This window comes from Sinocyclocheilus grahami, unplaced genomic scaffold (assembly GCF_001515645.1).
Source record: "Sinocyclocheilus grahami isolate Dianchi unplaced genomic scaffold, SAMN03320097.WGS_v1.1 scaffold42.1, whole genome shotgun sequence".
NCBI classification, from domain to species: domain Eukaryota; kingdom Metazoa; phylum Chordata; class Actinopteri; order Cypriniformes; family Cyprinidae; genus Sinocyclocheilus; species Sinocyclocheilus grahami.
In genome coordinates this window covers 1,714,550-1,735,298 of record NW_015505221.1, presented here as the reverse complement: position 1 = coordinate 1,735,298, position 20,749 = coordinate 1,714,550, and the positions used below count along the sequence as shown (strand labels likewise).

The following is a 20,749-nucleotide window of genomic DNA, read 5'->3' as shown; positions in this document are numbered from 1 at the left end:
TTTTTTTTTTTTTTCAGCAATTCATTACACAGCAACAACATCTGACAGTCTATATAAGCCGACTGAAAACATGGTGATAAACGACACACTTAAACCAAAAATTGTGTTTACTATAAAATAAAGTGAAGATCCTTACATGTATATGAACTGGAGAATCCCTTTTAATTTATAATGAATTTTAAATGAATTACTACTAATAATTCATAGTTTTTCAGTCACGTGACTGGCTCGAAGACCTGGAGGGCAAAACATCCATAGAACTGCACCACAAGCCTGTCCATTACAATGCACTGAGAATCATCCTGGAACCAGATTTTGACTCCCTAAATTGAACAAAATCTTTCTGTACAGATTAATTCAAAGAATCAACTCAGAATAGTTACTACTTCAAACACAAGACGTATGGTTGTTGTTGCATGCAACACAACAAAAAACATTAATAGAATCAACATTATAAAAACCAGTCACTTACAGTACCTTTTTAATATAAAATAAATAAACAAGAAGTATAAACTAAATATGAACTTGGTTCTTCATTCCTAGCCCTTGCCTTTAGAGCAGGATTTAGACAGGCTCTCCTTACCGCTGACTGCTGCATGCTGTTTCAGGTATTCCCTGCGTAGGTTGATGTTTTTGACCAGGCACTGGCGGGCATGTGCCCTGCGCTCCTTCACTGGGTCTTTGGCACACAACGTGAACACGGCTAGGTACTCCAGTGGCAGACGCAATCTGCACAGACCTTTCTGTAGCTTCTGGGCGAAGGCCTGTCGCACCTGGTAGCACTCATCCTGAGAAAGACAAGAGGATTCATTAGTGTCCACTCCTGGATCATCTTCTTTTTTTGGTTTGAACCTACAACCTTTTGGTTTCCTGTATAGGTCAACATTAAATCCAAACTGACCCCATTGACTTTTTTTAATTCACATTCCTGATCTTATTGTGAAAGATTAATCATTTCCTCTGAAACTATTTTTCTACTGATGTCCCTTTTTGGTTGTCTGTTAACAACATAATTAAATAGCCTGCACTGCCTACCTAAGCATTGGTTTTCCAATCATGCGTTTGGACTGGCTCCATTTTAATATTAAACACCCACTTTCAACAAACCAATTAATTCCCAGCCAATTTTTTTCTGATTGAACATCCTGTTGCAATCCGAAAGAGTCACATTATAGAAATAAACTGGGTTTTGAATGAGGCTACACCCTCTAACTGCAGTATGAGAGGCTTTATCTTCAATGGATTTAATCTGGGGTACTGAAGCGGATTTTATCTGATTTTATCGGTCAGATGAACTGGACAAAAAATTACATTATAGAGCATGACTGGTGACCAGGAACACAGCGAATCACTACATTACCAGTCTGTTAGTCAAACCAGAGTAACCCATTAAAATTATGTTTTTCTTTTTGGCATTAAGATGAAATATAAGTCCATCAGGCCAACATGGAGTCAGATAAGGAGCCGGCGATGGGTCTTACGTTGATGACGAGGGCGCAGAGCTGGTACTGCTCCAGGGTGATGATCTCATGGTAGCACGGCTCCTGAGCGAGACGAAGAACGGCACAGCCGGCTGCCAGCCGCAGACGAGACATGTCCGGCTTACTGTACACACAGAAAATCAGCACGTGAAATCACTCCCATATTACAGACATATAAATTAATAAATAAAATGTTGTGCCATGTATGCAATCATTTTACAGCTTAAGTGTTCATGAAATTATTTGGGCATTGAGTTTCCTATATAATTATAATAAAAATATGATCTCCAGCTATTATTGCAAATATTCTTTGTAAAACAACTGTAACATTTGATGGAATAAAATAAATGTTGTTAATTTAAATAACGAATAATTTTTAACAATTTTAAAATAAATATTAAATACCTGTAAAAACTATATATTTAAAATTTCTAAATATAAATTAAAAGCATATGTTTTACATTTTGATTTTTTATATACACTACAGTTTAAAAGTTTGGGGTCAGTAAATTTAAAAACTAATAACTACTAATCAGAAAGGACAGACTAAATTAATCAAAGGTGACATTAAAGACATTCCTAATGTTAAAAAAGTTTATTTTTCAAATAAACACTGTCTTTCTGTTTAACAAAGCTGAAAAAAATAAGTTTCCACAAAAAAAAAAGTAATATTAAGCAGCACAACTTGAGCACTAAATCAGCATATTACAATGATTTCTGAAAGATCATGCTGTCACTGAAGACTGGAGTAATGATGCTGAAAATCCAGCTTTGCATCACAGGAATAAACTAGATAGTAAAATGTATTAAATTAGAAAACAGTTGTTTTAAATTGTAAAATTTCACAATATTACTGTAATTACTGGATTTTTAATCAAATAAATGCAGCCTTGATGAGCATACGAGACTGCTTTCAAAAACATACCTTCTACTATTGAACAGTTTATTTGTCGAATGTAAATACTTTGCCAGTACTTAATTTTTGAGGGTCCCTAAAATCATGACTGACTTTTATTTGGTCCATTTTCCCTATCTGCAGTTTTTGACGTCACAGCTCAGGATAGTCACTAGTAAAGGGTTTGAAACTATGCAAATGTCACTCACCCCATCTTGCCCTGCTCCGTCAGATCACCATCACTGCTCAGGATAGCCGTCAGCATTCTCAGAGTGGAGTTGCCAGATTTACTCTGGTTGTTCTTCACGCCGAGCAGCCATCTGACCATCAGTTTCAGACCCTGAATCTGAGACACAAAGAGACAGAGAAAAACTAAGGTGCCATTTATTTACAATGTAAAGGAGCAAAAGAAAAGAACCTGTCTATCCATTTCTTTTGGGAATCTATAATTCAATACTGGCTATATTCAATACTACAATAATAAGATGTGAATCACTCTGGTACTTTCTTCAATAAAAATGAATAATAAATTGCAAGTCAAATCTTAGCTGCGACTTACCTTAGCCAATGTTTCAGGAGAGACTTCATCATCTGGGACCCACAGCTTGGTGGTTTTCTTGCCAGGAATCTTTGCAGCAAACAGAAAATCTAGATCAGTATCAGATGCCTCAAAACCTGAGAGTGAGGAGAATCCTTTATTGCTTGGTCTGAAAGTTTGCTAACAAGGTTACAACTAAAAATAAACACTTCTTGTCATAGAAACGAGGAGACAAATGATGTGTCGCACGTCTATGTATATTAAAGCACACGACTTGCTTTAAAACCACTGCAAAATGAAATAAAACTATGCTCACAAGGTCAATCAAATGATATCAGTAAAAAGGATCTCATCTGTTTGTTGCATTTTAAACTTTCTCACCCATTTACTCTTATAATTATATAATGGGTTGATTTAAGCCTTAAGCAAGCACATCCCCATGAAATCACATTAATTCAATAAGTCTAAATTAGTTAATGCTATAGGCAACTAAACAACACATACATATTTAATTCTGTTTTCTCGACCAGCTATGATTTCCATTATCAGCGAGGCTTTCACAATCATAAATTGTGTCTGATTTCTTGTTATATAAATAGGGTTGCAAAAAGGTGGAACATTTCCAGTAAATTTTAGAAATATTCCAGAAATATTTGGAAAGTTTCCAGAAATTTACTGGAAATGTTCCACCCCTTTGCAACCCTATTTATAAATAATCGTGATTAATGATTTAAATGTTTAATGGTTTTGCTATTTTTTTTTGTTTTGAATACAGCTTAATACAAATACACCACAAAGTAACTTATTTACACAACTTAGAATCACAAAAAAAACCTTCAAGGCTTCATTAAAAAATATTACATTAATATTTTTTTTAAATATAAGATTTTTTTATTGACATTATAATGTTGGAATATATTGTTATTACCACTGGAATATTATAGATTGGAACTGTAATATATTTCAAAACAAAATATATTGAATTTTTTTTATTTTTTATTTATATACATATCATTTAGGCACACCCTGTAATGGCTAAAAATACACAAATGTAAAAAAAGAGGAAAAAAAAGAAAACAGATCTTTGAGTTGACAATGCACATTAAGAACATCATGCACACCTGCGCAATCCAGAGGCCTTTATACATCAAGTGTGAGTTCATTTTGAATGCTCACATAATGCACTACTTCACCAGAAGGCGAGACATAAAAATGTGCATTTTTACAAAGTGCATTACATTGACTGCTGTGTCTTCGCATCAAAATTCAGGCTATATTGCGAAACCATAATGAACAATGCTATAACTTACCCGGTCGTTCATTAGCAGGTCTTTAACGATGAAATTGGCCACTAAAGATTTGAGCGGAGCTGCAAACTGTTCTGGGGCCAGCATGGCCAGGTGTCCCAACGTCGTTAAAGGGGTGATGAGCTGTTCCATGTTGTCTGTGTCTAGACTCTTATGCAGAGGCTGTGGCAGACAAAGCAATTGGTTAGAATGCCAGACCTCCAGGAAAAGTTTTAAAGAGAGTATGTGAAGTTCTCTGTGGCAAAATGAAAGTTCAATTCAGAGGCACAGCAAAACAATAAAAACATTCCAGATTTTTTTTTTGTCCTTAATCTTACCTCAAATATCTGTGCAAAGTGTGTGTCTCTGTTGGAGAACATGGCATTGATGCAATGGATGGCATATTTGGCCTGGCGAGGTGGACCCTTCTTTGCTTTCTGCTGCAGTACTGGTAAAAGGACTCTAGGGGGCAAAAGGAAGTCAAATAGGCAGGAGTGAATGGCACCATCCAACTTTATGGATGACTGTACAGCACAATAGAAATTAGTTTTGCAGAACATCTCAGAAATCCAGAAATGAGAAACAGTCTTCAATAAACATAAGCACGTTTTAAAACATTTAAATTGATGGAACAAATCAAGCAGCGTTTCTCTTCTTGAATAAAACCCAGATGTGCTTTTCTGATCAGTGCGGGCCATGACATGGACTCAAACTTACGATTTGATGTGTGGGAAGCTCTCCTCCAATTTGCTGCCGGTGTTTTTGAAGATCTGCAGCGCAGCCTCTGCAACCTTCTCATCGTCCATTTTCAGACAGCCCAGCAAAGATTCGAAGGTCTCAGCAGAGTGGAATGACACAGGGTGGGTGAAGGACAGGACCTGAGGAGCGTAAAGACACTTTACAGCTACAAAACACATACATCAAACTAATAATAAAAAGGTTACTTTGTATTTTGACATTTGTAGTAGGGCTGAGCGATACTGTCCATATCCATGAATGGATATAAAGCCAACACAGACACAATCCAATCTTGTTAACACACCTAAAGATTTATTTACCTTCAGCAGCTCCAGGCCAGCTCTGATTGCTTGCTCGGTCGGGACTCCTTCATCTTCATCATCGGCAGTTCCTTCTATAGATTTGTTTACCTGTTTGATAAGTGCACTGCAGAAAGAGAGGAAGGAGTGAGACTGTGTGCAAATGATAGTACATTTACTACCGGTATTTAAAAGTCTTAATGTACCTGATGGATTCTGTGTCGATATGAACAGGCGCTATCCTCTCCAATAAAAACTTCACCATCTCTAGGAAAGGATTGCTGGGCTGTTTGGGGCTGCCCAGTTTTTTGGTGATTTCTTTCTGTGAGGTGTAAACACAGCCACTAACTGAGAAAACTTCAACTGCTATGGTAAAAACACGATTTTCCTGAGAGGTGAAGCAAAATGGTACTTACCACGCAGACTTCGGCCTGTTTGCATGAGCAGGATGGGCTCACAAGAGTCTCCAGTTGCTTTCTGATCTTCTCGTCCTCCTCAAGAACCTGAGCGAGCTTCTTCACAAAGTCCTGTGTCTTGCCCGGGTCTGGCAGGTTTCCTTCAACGCAAAGATGAAAAGACGTTTCCCTCTCAGTGAACGTTTCTTGTTACTACATAAAAGGCAGATTGTACTTGACAGGAGAATCACACGACTTACTCGTGATAACCATGACCTTTGAGAACACGGCCTTACTGTAAGAATCAGACTGGGGAAATAAAGAAAAAATATTCAAGAATGTTCAAACAGATGTACAGCATGTAATGAAGATTTAGAAAAACTATAACCAAAACCAAATAACTGTGAGGGAAAACCAACTTTTGGCTGTTTTATAAGATCCAGAAGGTCTTTGACGTGGTGTCTCAGCATGTTCTGACACTTCCACATTTCATTCAGAGCTCTATAGGAGAGATTGACCACAACAACCACAATCAACATTCCAAATCTGGAAATACAGACTCATAAGCACTTAATAAAATAATTAAATACAACATGTTTTCTCTCCATAATGACATATTTTCAAGTCAAACACTATTTAACAGGGTGGGACTTTTTGTTTACAGGTTGTATGGTTCAAAATAGGGATGCTCCGATCCGCATTTTTCGCCTCTGATACCGATTCTGATACTTAGGGTTCGGTATTGGCCGATACCGATAAGATACCAGTGAAGTCCCCCCCCAGTTAAATAAATGTAGAATTTATTTATCTCTGTGTGTGGAACTGATAATCATTCTTTCACAATCTACTAGATACAGACTACTTCATTATAAAGAAAAATTAAATAAACAATAAATATGAAAAAATATAGGCCTATGTATATTTATAATCTATGACAAATTTATTAAACTAGGTTAGTGAATAATTCGGCAGCAAAAGTTATTCTAGAAAAATCAGTGCACAATAATTTTACAAATCCAAACATTTTGTGAAAAAACTATTTTGTGGGGAACAAAAAATTGTTGCACTAAATATGGTAAAATGTTACACATTGCTATTTATATTATAAAATCCATTCATTAAAAACATTCAAATATATGTTTAAGTATATACTATACAAATAAAATGCATTTCTTTTGAATGTATAGCATATTTCTTCATAAAGGCAACAACATATGATAGATACGATAGGACAAAACACATACAGTGCAGCACAAACTGTTTTTATACAGTCTATGAGCACAAAGCGCTTACAATGTGCGCATCCGGTGTGCAGAATGATGCGCTTGAAGCCTGAAGCAACATGGCGTCACAGCCTGACACAGTGTTGCTTCAAGTGCATCATTCTGCACACCGGATGTGCACATTGTAAGCGCTTAGTGTTAAAAACTGCAAAGCACAAAGGGAAGAGAAATTGATGCGTAGTGTATTATATCTGTGCAACAGTTATTGAGCCTTTCTTTTAACAGTTTTAAATTTCAGTTACTGTGCACATTAAAAACAATTTATAGTCATTTCTACGCCCGTGTTTTGTTCTCACAGACACCCGGTAGCAAGTAACAAAACAACATTAAACTTCGGCAAGAAGATAAAGTCCTTTTTGCAAAATCATGGACATGTATTTACAAATCAAGTATAATGGGAACACAGAATGATCTCGGAGAGAGCTTTACCGAGCTGACTGCTGTAACCGAACGCGACCAGGGTTTAAAGGCTGAACGAATGACTGACAGCCACAGCGGAGAAAAGAGTTTGTGTGAACTTCAATGTAAGGATTTAAATATTCATATGTAGCTCACATTAAGCTATCGTATGGCTTCAGAGGTGCCCAAATTTTATGATACAAAGGGCCAAAAATCTAACTTGATTGAGGGCCGTGGACCAAAACTAAATGTAACTTATATCCAACTATATTTTATAATAATGTATTACATTTAAAACAATAAACGTAAGTAATATAAATTTATAATTAAAAAAAAAATGTATATTTTGCACATTTCAATTAGGGATGTCAATTTTCGATCATTTCCATGACCGATTGTTGTTTAAAATTAACAATCGATTAATCGTTAACCTTAATACTGCAAAACGTGTCTATTGCAGTGGTATATAGTCACCGGCATGACAGGATGTGCAAATGCTACTCAAAACGCCAGCTTCCTCACCCCAATAAAAGGGTTTTTTAGTCTAAATAAAAGGCTGATAGTAGGATTGTAAAATTAATAGATGTGATTATGATCAGTTACGTTTGAGATCATTTTACTTTGTTGGCTGTTTTATATCCTGTCACGGAGACTGCTGAATGCGCCTTTTTAAATGGTTTCACGGTGCTCGTTACTGTATTTTAAAATGCAATCGCAAAGTTTGCTATTGACATTATCACCATTTAAAATAAATTGATCCCAAATGGCGCAAGGGGCTGTGCCGCGCGGCCAGTGAACCTCTTCCACTGTTGCTCACATGAAACATGTTTGTGAGAATCTTAGGTAGTACAAAACTTTGTTTATAAGAGAAATAATTGGTTAGCAGGCAAATGTTACATCGTGACCATGCTTTTGGATTCATGCTGTTCAAGCCCATAAAATTAAATTAAATGAAGCCATATGTGGCGGTGTGTTCTGTTTTGCGGCACACAATTTTCCACAAATTTAATATTTATTTTTCCCAAATCCTCACCGTCTCACCCTCGAACTTCGCAGGTTTATTTTCTTGTCACTCACTTTGAATCCCTGTTTTCACATCTCTTACTATGGTTAAAAAGAATGACCATATCCTTTTTATTTGCCAAAACGGCAGATAGCATTGTTAGTCTAAACTAACATTTATTTTATTTTATTGAAATATCACAGATTTCAGTCTTTAACTATCATCACATTCAATTTCAACATAGTTTGTTCTTGATAGACAAGGCACGTGAATTTTATTTTTACAGAGACCGAAATGACATGTGGGTCGAAATGAAAGATTTTGTGGCCACGAATTAAGAATTAATTCCTATGACTTATTAACTTGTTCCCTCATTTTAGTTTAATCATGGGTTATCTAGGGAACAAATGAATGAAACATGGACCGTGGCCACAAATTAACCCTCAAAGACCGAGACAGCCGCATATATATATATTAAATTCGCTTTTTATTTTTTATGTACTTTTAAAGTTTGGATCACATTAAAAGCATAATTTGTACATTAGTGAATTATTTTCACCAAAGATCCAGTCCCGACATGGTCACGCAGTCTCTTGTATGTGATTTGTGCATGAGCCACACGCACCCCAAAATGAAACGGCTTAATCAACCATTGATAGCTTTAATCGATTACATCTCTTATTGACAATTAATCGATCGTCGATTAATCATTGACATCACTAAATTCAATGCAAAAACAAAATGTTAAAACAAAAATATTAATTAGAAATGAACATGCTTCAATGGAATGTTTTTTCTTTTTTTATATTGCATGAGGGGGGGCAGAACAAAGGTCACTAGGTGCCAACTTTGGCCTGCAGACCTTGGTTTGGCCATCTCCGTTTTAGAATAAAACAAGAATTACTGCACCTACTTGACAGCATTTCCATCCAATGTGGCATACAAGTAATACAGACACTTCATTCGCTCTGTAGTCTCTAGATTGTGAGGCACAAGATATTGGGCGAAGATTCTCTCCACAAGCAACCTAAGGAAAAAAAAAATAAAAAATCTGATCTGATCTTTCATATTATATATATATATATATATTCCATATTTATTTTAAATTCCTTTAATATTGCACATTTTTTGTTTGACATGTTATTACCCACACTTAAATGATCTTAGACGGCATTCAAGTGAGATCAAATCTCATATTGATGACCCAATCATAACATAAAATTGCATTTGCACAGTTGTCATTAGATGCTTTAATGATGCAGTAACATTATAAACCAACTCATCAGTGAGGAGTTCAAAATGGGCATGAGGACAATCTGAACAAGCTTTATGCAACACATCAGGAAGGCTTGAAAATGAAAAGTACTGCTCGTTGCAAAGTACAAAACACCAACAAGGTCAGAAATGATTACAAGACAGGATAGAGAATAAGGTTTCAAACAAAAAACATTGCAAATGAACTCCGTGTATTAGGGTTGTGGTGGTGAGGAAATTTTCTCATCGGTTAATCGACGTGTGACAACACCGGTAATACCGGTATCACCGATGGGGTGAGTGGTGTTCGTTTGAGTTTCCCTCTTTTCTTCACTTTCAAATGGCTTGTAAAATTGAATGCGCATTTTACTTTCACTTTCAAATTAGCGGCAATTGGGCATTGCTTCAATTCAAGCAACAACAACGTCAAACTCATAGAACTTAACAAACAAATAAAAATACACCATATATGCCTAATAAAATAACAAATTACTTAGGCTACACAAAGTTTACATAGGTATATAAAACTGAAAATCAGCAAACACTGTGGAACCAAATAAATAAGGAACAGAACGTTTATCAGCAAAACGAATAAGAAAGCTTGGAGGCACGGCATATACACCTTGATGTAAAATAAAATAAATAAAATACACAAAGTTTAAATAAAGTAATCAGCAAACACTGTGGAACCAAATAAATAAGAAATTAATGTTTAAAAAAAAATTCCAGTCAATAGGCTTTTCAAAATCTAAAATATTGCCAAACAGGCGGCTTTGCATTTCCTTTCTAAACAATCTTCTGCCATCGTCCTGTCTTTCTCACCTCACTCTTGTCAGTCAGCTCAACTCACTCTCCTCACGTGATAAATAAAATCTGACTCCTGCTCCATGGCGCACTGTCGTTCACGCACGCTTCGGCACGCTGCATTGAGCGTTTAGTTTTTAAAAGTGTCTGTCCTCAAACTGAACTAGGCTAAATGATTTTTGTTACTGTAAAAAAAATCTAAACGACGGTGGGGGGCGGTGCCACGGAAGGCAAATGACGTAACCGGTGTTGCAGCTTAACACCGGTATAACCGAAAACACGTCTATCGCAGCAAGCCTACCATATATGCATTCAAATTTCAAATGAAAGCAGTTGCGAGCCACAAATTACGACCATCTCTGCATTTGTCTTATCCTGTGGCTTCAGTCTTGGGTTCAGTGTGGGGCGAATCTGTGGTAACAGTTTATTTGAGGCCTGTATATAATAAAACATTACAAAAGGTGTTCTTTGTGCATTATAGTTTAATTTAGAGCTTTATTAATCCCCTTGGGGCAATTAATTCAGATTTTCGTGGTACTTCACATATACAGTGGGGAAAAAAAGTATTTAGTGCTTCACATATACAACACTTAACACACACATACATATATTTAAAATACACCAAATACATAAAAAGGGGAAAAAAAAATAAAATAAATTAAATAAATCATCTAAATCAACTAGATTTATTACATAAACGTATTGCTTCAGGCACAAAAGTAAATTTGTACCGGTTTGTGGAACATCTAATTGACCTTAAACATCGCCCAAGGGGCATTCACTCAAAATAATCATTCAAAGGGTGTGTGCAGTCTCCTATAATTTTATGTGCCATCCTCATCACTTGCTGTTCATAATAAAATGTAAGACTTCACAAGGGAACACCTAAAATTTGAGCACATATTAACAATACCTTGCAAACGATTTGTTCTTTGTAGACAATAAGGAAAACCAACAAATAAAGGAAAAGGACAATATACTTTCAACAAATTAATTATAAAAAGTCCTGAGAATGACTCTCTGTACATTAAAGGAACTTAGCTTCCTCAGCACAAACAATCTTTGATTTGACTTTTTAATGATTGCATCTGTGTTTTGATCAAACTTCAACCTATTAGCAATAATCGTACCTAAATATTGTATTCCTCCACTACATGAACCTGTGTGTCATTAATGACCACCCTTTGAGGTGCAAGTGTTTTCCTACTAAAATTGATTATCATCTCTTTCGTTTTTGACACATTCAAATCTAATTTCATCCCATTACACCATAAAATATACACCATTATAATGCATTCACTATGCCTTCTGCACCTCCTTATGGACAGTGCTCAAGAATAAAGATGGCAGACAGGACAGTTTCACCTGACTGGCCAGTACTAATTTACATTCAGCTTGCAAATTAAAAAATTTGGTTTGCTATTATGCATTCTGTTGAAGTAAATATACTACAGTTCAATAGTCAGTGTGATTTTATTTTTAAATAAATTATTTTATTTCTTTTTCAATAGCTGAAAAGGCAGCGCTTTTGAAACTGCAACTACAGGAAATTGTCAATATTTTGGTCATACAGAAACTTTCACATAATCTTGTGATTTGATTTTTTTTTCTCTCCATTTTTAGGTAGCCATCCAAGTGAAATTTCTGCTGTGCTGCTGAGTGGTTTGTGATTGTCTCCGTGTAGCTGTTTTTCTTTTGGAATCTCTATCTTACTATCACTCTGTTGTTTAAACTGATAAAAAATAACTAAATTCTCAACATACTTCTGATATTATCGATCAAACTAATTTGGCATTGTTTGCTTTTCAATTAAACCGCTAGCGCAGCACGTTAGCATTCCGTTAGCCTGTAAGCTTGTCATTCACATTTCCTACCATTTCTTTTTCTCTCGCTCTGTTTTTCACAAGTTCATCAAACAACCGTGGTAAGTCAGAAATCATTCAACAATCACAGTGAGTCATGGCTTCTTCTCCTGTTATGGTCACTTGCACTGCTTGCCACATGTTTAGTATAGCCTTCTCTGTAAAACCATTTAATGCACAGGTAGTTCCAAGCAAGTTTTACATACAAGAAAAAAAGACCTAAACAATCAAAAATAATCAAGATATTGGGTCCTCAGAGCCAAGGGCCAGCAGCTTCTGAGAATTTTTCGATAAAAAAAATAATCATCAGTTGAGCCCAATTAGTAGGGCTGGGTTTTGACAAATTTCACGATTCGATTCTCATTCACAAGCTTGCGATTTGATATAGATTATTTTGGATATATATCAGGTACACATGCCAAATTTTCAAGGAAAAGAATTCTTAACTAACGCTGTAAAATATACATGAGTCACTTTGGTACTTACTACATTACTATAATACTGAAAGTTAAAACTGACTGATTTTTAGGCTATACAACTGTTAAAATTACACTTAATGAAGTTTTTATAATAAAAGTTACAATGACAAAATATTTCTACTTCAATTTTTTTTTTTTTTTTTTTTTAAATATAAACATTTAAATGGTGGCTGTCATAAAAAAAAAAAATTAAAAAAAAAATTTTTTTTTTAATTTTTTTTTTTTTTTAAATATAAACATTTAAATGGTGGCTGTCATAAAAAAAAAAAATTAAACATTGAAGAACAGTAAAAATTATAATGAATATATTATATGGTGCATATATTTAGAAAAATGCCCCTCTCTACAGTTTATTTTTCTATCTGATTAATGAATTTATGGTCACCGAATATGTTTTTCTGAGGTAAATGTGACGTTACACAATATTGTTTACAAGCTGTTATATTGACGGCTTTGAATTTAAAAAAAAAAAAATTTTTCTTTGAGTGTTTTGCTAAAACACTGATTAAGCGATTACATGAGACAGGATACAGATTGTAAAGTTGTACTCTTTCTTTTAACTTACCTTTTGATGTTTAGTCATGATTATTTAGTGTCTGATGATCGAGGCGCTACAAGCGATCTGTCACTCCACATTAAACAGCGCCAAAACGGCATTTATTGTTTGAATACTGCAATTCAATGGACAGAATTTGAAATCTGAGACTTTGTTACATATTAAAAGTACCAAAGCACAATGCTTATTGCAATAAATTGGATGGGAGGTGCACTTCAATGTTCTGTCCATTAACTGAAAACAGGCTAGACTAATACATTTTTGAGATTTAAGAATCTATATCATTTCGTAATAATCAGAATCGATTAAAATCGAGATATCGATATTTTTTACCCAGCCCTACCAATTAGATACGAGTAAATATAAGATCAGATGTTTCATCAAGTTATTATAATTGTTTATGTTTAGATACATATGTAAGGCAGAAGGCCATGTGACAGAAAAAAATACTGGGGGTTCAGAGTAGCATGTTAAATAGAAACAGAAAATCATGCACCGAATGTTCGGCAACCGAAATTATTCGGCCGAAAATAGCAAAACAGCTCTTGTGGTGTTCGGTCGAATAAGTGAAAAGACTGAATAAATTGTACCGAACAATGACGTGACACGATCAAATAGCAAGCTGCGTAAAGTGAGAGGCGCGCACTCTTATAATGCAACAAACATGTCAGCAGTGTGGAACCATTTAAAACGGTCCGAGAACCATTACAAGCACCGACAGCGAGACTGTTTAGTACTGCATCGCATGTCTTCGATGAGAAGAGGAAGGGTGATTGTTACTGGTTACTGTATGATGATTGAAATCGCGAAATGGCGCAAGGAAAATCTGCACTGAAACAGTGTTACTCGCCTTGTAAAAATTCATAAAATGTGACTGAGCAACTGACATGTGACAATGCGATACGTGCGACGTATTCGTAATGAGACTCATTTATAAATCTGCCGTTGTCAACAGAAAGAAGCACTGAGGTCTTCCTGTGCGTTTCCGTCAACATTCATAAATGTTAGTATTGTAATTTTACTGTTGTTCTGTAAAATAAAATAAAAAGTCAATAATAATGATAATAATAATAATAATAAACAACAGCTCTGTTAATTCATTTATTATAACATTCACACATTTGTGTTCAAATTGTTTTAAAAGAAGTCTCTTCTGCTCAGCAAGGCTGCTTTTATTTGTACAGTAAAATATAGATGTCTGATTCAAGAAGGGGGTCTGATGGCCAAAAATTATTATTTTACTAACTTATTAATTTTTAAGTTAAAATAAAATTGTTTAATTAAATAAAACATGTTCAGTGTTCATATTTTTAAATAGTTGTTCTGTAATTGATTGTTTTCTTTGAAAAGCAAGACAAAACAGTAAAAAGCAAATTTTTTGCAATGGTGAAAAAAAATTGGCAAAATACATGGTGAAAAAACTCGAAAAACCATGTTCGGTATTCGGCCCAGTGTTTCATTTAGTTTGGCTTCGGCCAAGAATTTTCATTTCGGTGCAGCCATATTAACTAGTAATTTCAATGTTTATGTTCCTTGCCATCTACAAATAATTTCCCCAATTTTAATAATTATGTTTATTTTAAAATGCTCTTAACATACTGATTAATAATGCATCTGAACCGTTCGAATCATATACGTATGCATGATAGGTACAAATAACTATATTTGAAGCATTGTTGTTTCCTGCAATGTTTTAGCAAAAATATAAATCTATTTTGCAGCTCACAGCATTTCTGCTTCTGCTTTTAAATTAACCGTGTCATCCGGAGCTCTTAATGGTGCTTTAGTGTCTTTTCAGAGAGGCAACGCATACGGTTCACGGGTGCGCACCCGAGTTCGGAAGATGTTCCCATCATCCAACGTACCGAACTCTGTCAATCGAACCCAGGTGCGCACCAAAAGTGCTAGTGTGAAATCCCCCTTAATGTCCAAGTACTGACTGGAAACAACATTCACTTCTCCATTCTGTCCCCGCTGGAGTTTTGGTTCCTTGCCGCTGTCGCCTCTGGCTTGCTTAGTTGGGGACACTTCATTTCCAGCGTTATCGTTGACATGATTGCAAAGATATTATTTAAACTGAGCTGGATGTTGACATCACTGAATTCAATGATGAACTGTCTTTAACTGAAAAATTAGTGTTTACTATTGTCATTTTGCATTATTGACACTATTTTCCTAATTAATGCTGTTCAGTTGCTTTGTCACAATCTGTATTGTTAAAAGCGCTATATAAATAAAGGTGACTTGACTTGACTTCTGACCCAATATGTAAACCATAGAAAAAGCTTGAATTTAAAATAGCCAGGGATGTCATACAAATATTGAAAGACTGCCGGCTTATCAGCTTTACTCACCGGTCATCGATGCTGTTCTGGTAGTAAATGTGAAGCAGTTTGTCTTTGATCCAGGAGATCTGCTTGGCTGCCTCTTTGCCGGCCTCCGCCTGTAAGGCGTACTTCTTATAGATCTGAGCCAGACCCATCATAGCCTCCTTACGGACCCGCCACTGCAAGATAACACAATGGAAAGCTCTACTCAGTGAGATTATGTTGTTCTGGTGTAAAAATTATACGACTAGAGCCAGCAGTAATAAATCAACTTGGTCAGCAGCCCATGTAAGAAAGAAAACAGATATTTTATAGGTACAAGATGTTATGTTGTGTGCATTTTTATTTTATCTGAAGCAAAATATACTTAAAATATTAGCGTACTTTAATAAGAGAATTAACTACTCAACCCATGTGACAGGTGTCGGAAAGATTTTTAGATGTATTTTCAAAAAAAGGTCTCTTATGCTCACAAAGGCTGCATTTATTTGATCAAAAACACAGTAAAAACTGTAATATTGTGAAATAATATTACAGTTAAGAATAAATGTTTTCAATTTTAATATATTTTAAAATGTAATTTATTCCTGTGATGCAAAGCTGAATTTTCAGCATCATTACTCCAGTCTTCAGTGTCACATGATCCTTCAGAAGTCATTCTAATATGCTGATTATGCTGCAACAAGCTCAAGCAACATTTCTTATTATTATAAATGTTGAAAACAGTTGTGCTGCTTAATATTTTTGTGTAATCAGTGATTTTTTTTTTTTCAGGATTATCTGGGGAAGTAAGTAAAAAGGGAGACATTAAAGAAGAGAAATCATATTTCTAGCCTGTAGTCACATTTTGCCTCAACATGAATATGTCAAAGAAACAGCTGCTTTTGAGGTTTTACCAAGACATAAAAATGACAGAACATCCACTTTCAGCTGAAGCTGAAAAGCCTGATATGACAGTTCCTGCATAAAGCCACATATTACGTATGGCAAGCAGAAGCAAACGAGGTGTAATAGGATGAGATGGAGAAACACCTTGACTAGTGCGGTGTCATTTGTCCAGGAACACAGAGGGACCTTCAATTAAATTCCTCCCTGAAAGCATTTTGAAAAGGCTGAGGAATGGTTACATGTGAGTTATAGTACAATTTATATTATTCCATCCCCTCTAGCTCGGGTGGCTAAAGGAGACTGATTAAATTATAGTGAGAAGAAATGGAGCGTGCCTGGAAAGAAACAAGAACCTAATGTATTCCAGCTCGGCTCTGCCCTCAATGCGGTGATGTCAAAGTCTCTGGTTCATTTGGGGTACTAATGGGAGAAAAGGCCCTCGGATATGCATGAAATAAAATGACTGCAGCACTAATAAAGAATGTTTAAGAGACAGCAAACAAACAAGCATAAAGAGAGCCTGGCACATACCCTCTTATCCAGAGTCCTCTCCCTCACAAAGTTCAGCAGGTGATCATTGACGAGAGAGAGGTCCTTTTTGGAAGCTGTCACAATGGACACAATGACGTCGTGTCGAATTGCCTCCTCTGGGTCATGTGACCTTACTTTCAAATACTCTGCAGGAGAAAAAAAAACATGCAAAATTTGTTTTATTGTGCATATGCTTCACTTTCATTGTCATGCATTCAATATATTAACAAAAAAAAACTGGATTGCATTTAAATAAATGTGAAGTAAATACATTTTAAACATACAAACACTATTAAAAAATATACATACAAACACTATTATATTTATGAAAATACATAAGACACATACATTTTTTTTTTTAAATCATATATATATATATATATATAGATTGAATAAATTAAACAAAGGTCTGCAGTAGATTGCGGTGACTACTTTCTTGCAGAATTTGGTTTAATGTGCATTCTCATTTTCCCGGCATTGTGATGCATTCTATATATAAACATTTTATCTATAAAATTATAAATTACTAAAACAATATATTAAATATATAAAAAAAGTTGTTGTTTTTATTAAAAACAACATGTTTGCAGTGGATAAATTGTCGAAACTACTTCCTTCCTGAAAAATCACCGGCATCCACTTTTGACTGGTACCAGGTTGCATTATTCTAAACAATACCTAAATAGCAAATTGCCATTTTTGTTATTTTATTTAGGATAACCTCTTTTCTTTAAAACAACGTGATGAATTGTGCACAATAAGGCCACAAACATGTATTAAGAAAGTAAAGAGGGTCAATTTCAGTTTCGTGCTGACTTTTATGCTAAGCTGTGAAATTTAATGGTAGTCAAAGTTAGAAGGGGAACAGTTTGTACCGGTGAGATCTTTTGCCAGGTCTGGATGGTTCATCAAGCAATGGCTGGCAAACTTCACACATTCCAGTCGAACAGGGACATGGATATCATTAAACCTAAGAAACCACAGAAAACCCATATGGTCAAAATCTTTCAGCTTGGTCTTGCTGTTGAAATTTTTCTTAGTTTGTGTAGACAGAAAAACAGGTAATTGGATGTGTTGAACGTGAGTTGTACCTCCCAAGGTAGCACTGCCAGAGAGGTTTGTTCTGTGACGCGAGCTCTGAATCCTTCGCACCAAACATCTTGGCCAGGAGCTTCACAACTTGCAGGCGCTCATCATTATCGTTGCTCTACAAAACACACAATGGTGATATAATTGCAGAAAGCGAGGCTTGTGGCCATTAATTACAGCACAAAGACTGAATAAACCCATTTAGTTGATTTGGCCTCAACGTCATTGTGCTTTGCATAAAAACAAAAGAATAAAGGCATGATGTTAAATATGGTACATGGGACAGGCAGTTCCTAACAGACCGGTAACATTCATGCATACACGAATCGCAAACTCAACCTGCTTTTGTCAAAATGTATACAAGTTTAATAACATGGCCAACACAAAAGAAAGTAATCGCCTTTGCTAGTTTTTGAAAAATGCTAACTGTGCTTTCAGGCCATGCTGGATTAAATCTCATGTGAAAGAAAACGAAAGAAAGGATCGTTGACTCGGCTGAAGTGTAATCATTTTTATGCAGCATGTCAGCATCTTTTAGCTCAGAAATGGTATATCCATTTACTAGAAATCCCTAACTTTTAAGCAGAAAAATTCACATCTATTACCTTTCAGTTAACTCACAAACAACTGAACCAAGTTTTCCATTGTCATAACACAATGTCAGATAAGCCACTGAAGGGCAAAATTTATTTGGCCATTAAAACACCATATACTTCATCAGGTTCTGACCACAGTTAATATACTCAAGGGTCTGAAGAGTAAAAAATGTCATAAACAAGTCACTGCTTCCGTTACACGTGTTGATGTCCAAATATGTCGTAAAGAAATGGCCAAATATTAAAGAATATTGTTAAGTCAATATTAAACAAGGATTAGATATAAAGTGTAAAAACAATCGTCAGGCCGCTGGGGCCTCCGCAGTCCTTTGATATAATGCATAATGTGTGTTAGTTTTATTGTTTATGATACATTACATATTTTTATAGTTTTGTTCAATAAAACCATGATTACTTGCTTTTGATACTTTATTTGAACCAATTATTATTGCCTTACTGCTATTATATATTCTAAGTTACTTAAAGGCTATTGCTTGCTTAGGTCTGTTTTTATTACCTCAAATGTATTATAAAATGTATTATAATTATCCGATTACTAGATTAACAATATAATCGTTAGCCCAAGTACATAACATTTTAAAAATAAATAAAACTAATAATAATAATAATACAAATAGTAATAATGAAATAAAACCAAAGATTTTTTTTAATGCCAATATCAAGCAAGCAGAGGCTGATATAATCATTCAAAAATGAATTTTTTTTTTTAAAACAATCACATGCAAAAAAAATAAATAAAATGTTTTAGTGGCTAGTGTGATTAAGTAAAAGGGCCAATGGCTGATATAATGAATATAATAATTTAACAAAAACGTATAATAATATAATATAGTAAATTAAATCCAAAATGAATAAATTTGAATAAAACAGGCTCACAATTTACATAAAATATTTTGAGAACAGAAAACAGGCATCATGCATTCATAATGCCTGAACTGAAGGAAAAGAACAGAAGGAAACTTTTGAAAAACTTGATCATCATTAAATCAATCATGCGTTCTTTACACGAGCAAAAAAGTTTCTCTAATATCCCTAAAGATGACCAAACGCCATGTATCGTCACCAGTGTAGGGCAAGTTACTTCCAAAATGTAATACATTATATATTACTTATTACTGCCTTTTGAAAGTAATTAGCTACATTACAATATTACCGTCTCTGAATTGTAATGCATTACACTACTTTTGAGTTACTTTCACTTTCAAGCACAAACCGCAATTACACCCAGAAATAATAGCGGTAAATAAAGCGGAATGTTATAGGCCCTAATGAACAAGTAATAAACACAATAGCAAGCCTATAGGCTATTTTGGTTCTCCTCACTCCACAACAGATCCTTTAAATTTAACTGCATTCAGAACAAAACAAGAATGAAAAATATAAATTGCTAAACAAGCCAAAACAAATTAATTTAAAGCGAAACTGAAAGCAAACGCATTTGTTCTCACGCAGCCTACCTCTATCATACGGCAAGAATCCAAATGTTTCCATATTCGCGATGTATTTGAATGCTAAACTATTATTTACTATGTAAACCATGCTTTTATACTTGATGCGCTTTTCCGCAAAGAATAAAAAATAAAAAATAAATAAATAATAATAAAAAAAAACACTTCACATGACCAAATATGTGCTTGGCCCGAGTTCAGGCTGAATGGCACGGATTGTACAGACGATTTTAATTAACCAGTGTATCTATATTTGGTTGACTATTTTATTCTGATAATGAATGGCTGCAACGTTTGCAATGCTGTATGTGTGTGTGCGTGAGGCGCCGGCGCGATCGAACAGCAGAAACATAAAATACTCCATAATTTTTGGTCATACAGATCCTTCGAAACTGCAATGTGTTTACTTTTATTTTAGGATGCGCTTGTCATCTCGGTTTCCTTTCCGTGAACTTTTGTAGAGCATCGCGCCACAAAAATTAACCAAAGTCAGCAGCATTTTAGCAGTCTTTTTTCATTCGTTTTGTTAATCTGTTAATTAAGTCAATATATATATATATATATATATATATATATA

The 20,749-nt window shown here is 35.0% G+C and overlaps 1 protein-coding gene across 1 annotated transcript in view; it reads right to left on the bottom strand.

The window, feature by feature from the left end:
• Positions 1-20,749, bottom strand: part of LOC107582244 (sister chromatid cohesion protein PDS5 homolog B-like) — a 42,127-nt gene that overhangs the window by 8,545 nt on the left and 12,833 nt on the right. The window contains exons 9-25 of the mRNA XM_016268008.1: positions 18,110-18,225; positions 17,894-17,988; positions 17,019-17,164; positions 15,627-15,778; positions 9,231-9,344; positions 6,052-6,133; positions 5,893-5,941; positions 5,654-5,793; positions 5,444-5,559; positions 5,259-5,364; positions 4,918-5,078; positions 4,539-4,662; positions 4,225-4,383; positions 2,936-3,004; positions 2,586-2,722; positions 1,482-1,605; positions 584-788 (exon numbers count right to left, since the gene is read on the bottom strand). Of these exons, the coding sequence (XP_016123494.1) occupies positions 584-788; positions 1,482-1,605; positions 2,586-2,722; positions 2,936-3,004; positions 4,225-4,383; positions 4,539-4,662; positions 4,918-5,078; positions 5,259-5,364; positions 5,444-5,559; positions 5,654-5,793; positions 5,893-5,941; positions 6,052-6,133; positions 9,231-9,344; positions 15,627-15,778; positions 17,019-17,164; positions 17,894-17,988; positions 18,110-18,225 (2,095 nt within the window). The remainder of the gene's footprint in view (positions 1-583; positions 789-1,481; positions 1,606-2,585; positions 2,723-2,935; positions 3,005-4,224; positions 4,384-4,538; positions 4,663-4,917; positions 5,079-5,258; positions 5,365-5,443; positions 5,560-5,653; positions 5,794-5,892; positions 5,942-6,051; positions 6,134-9,230; positions 9,345-15,626; positions 15,779-17,018; positions 17,165-17,893; positions 17,989-18,109; positions 18,226-20,749) is intronic.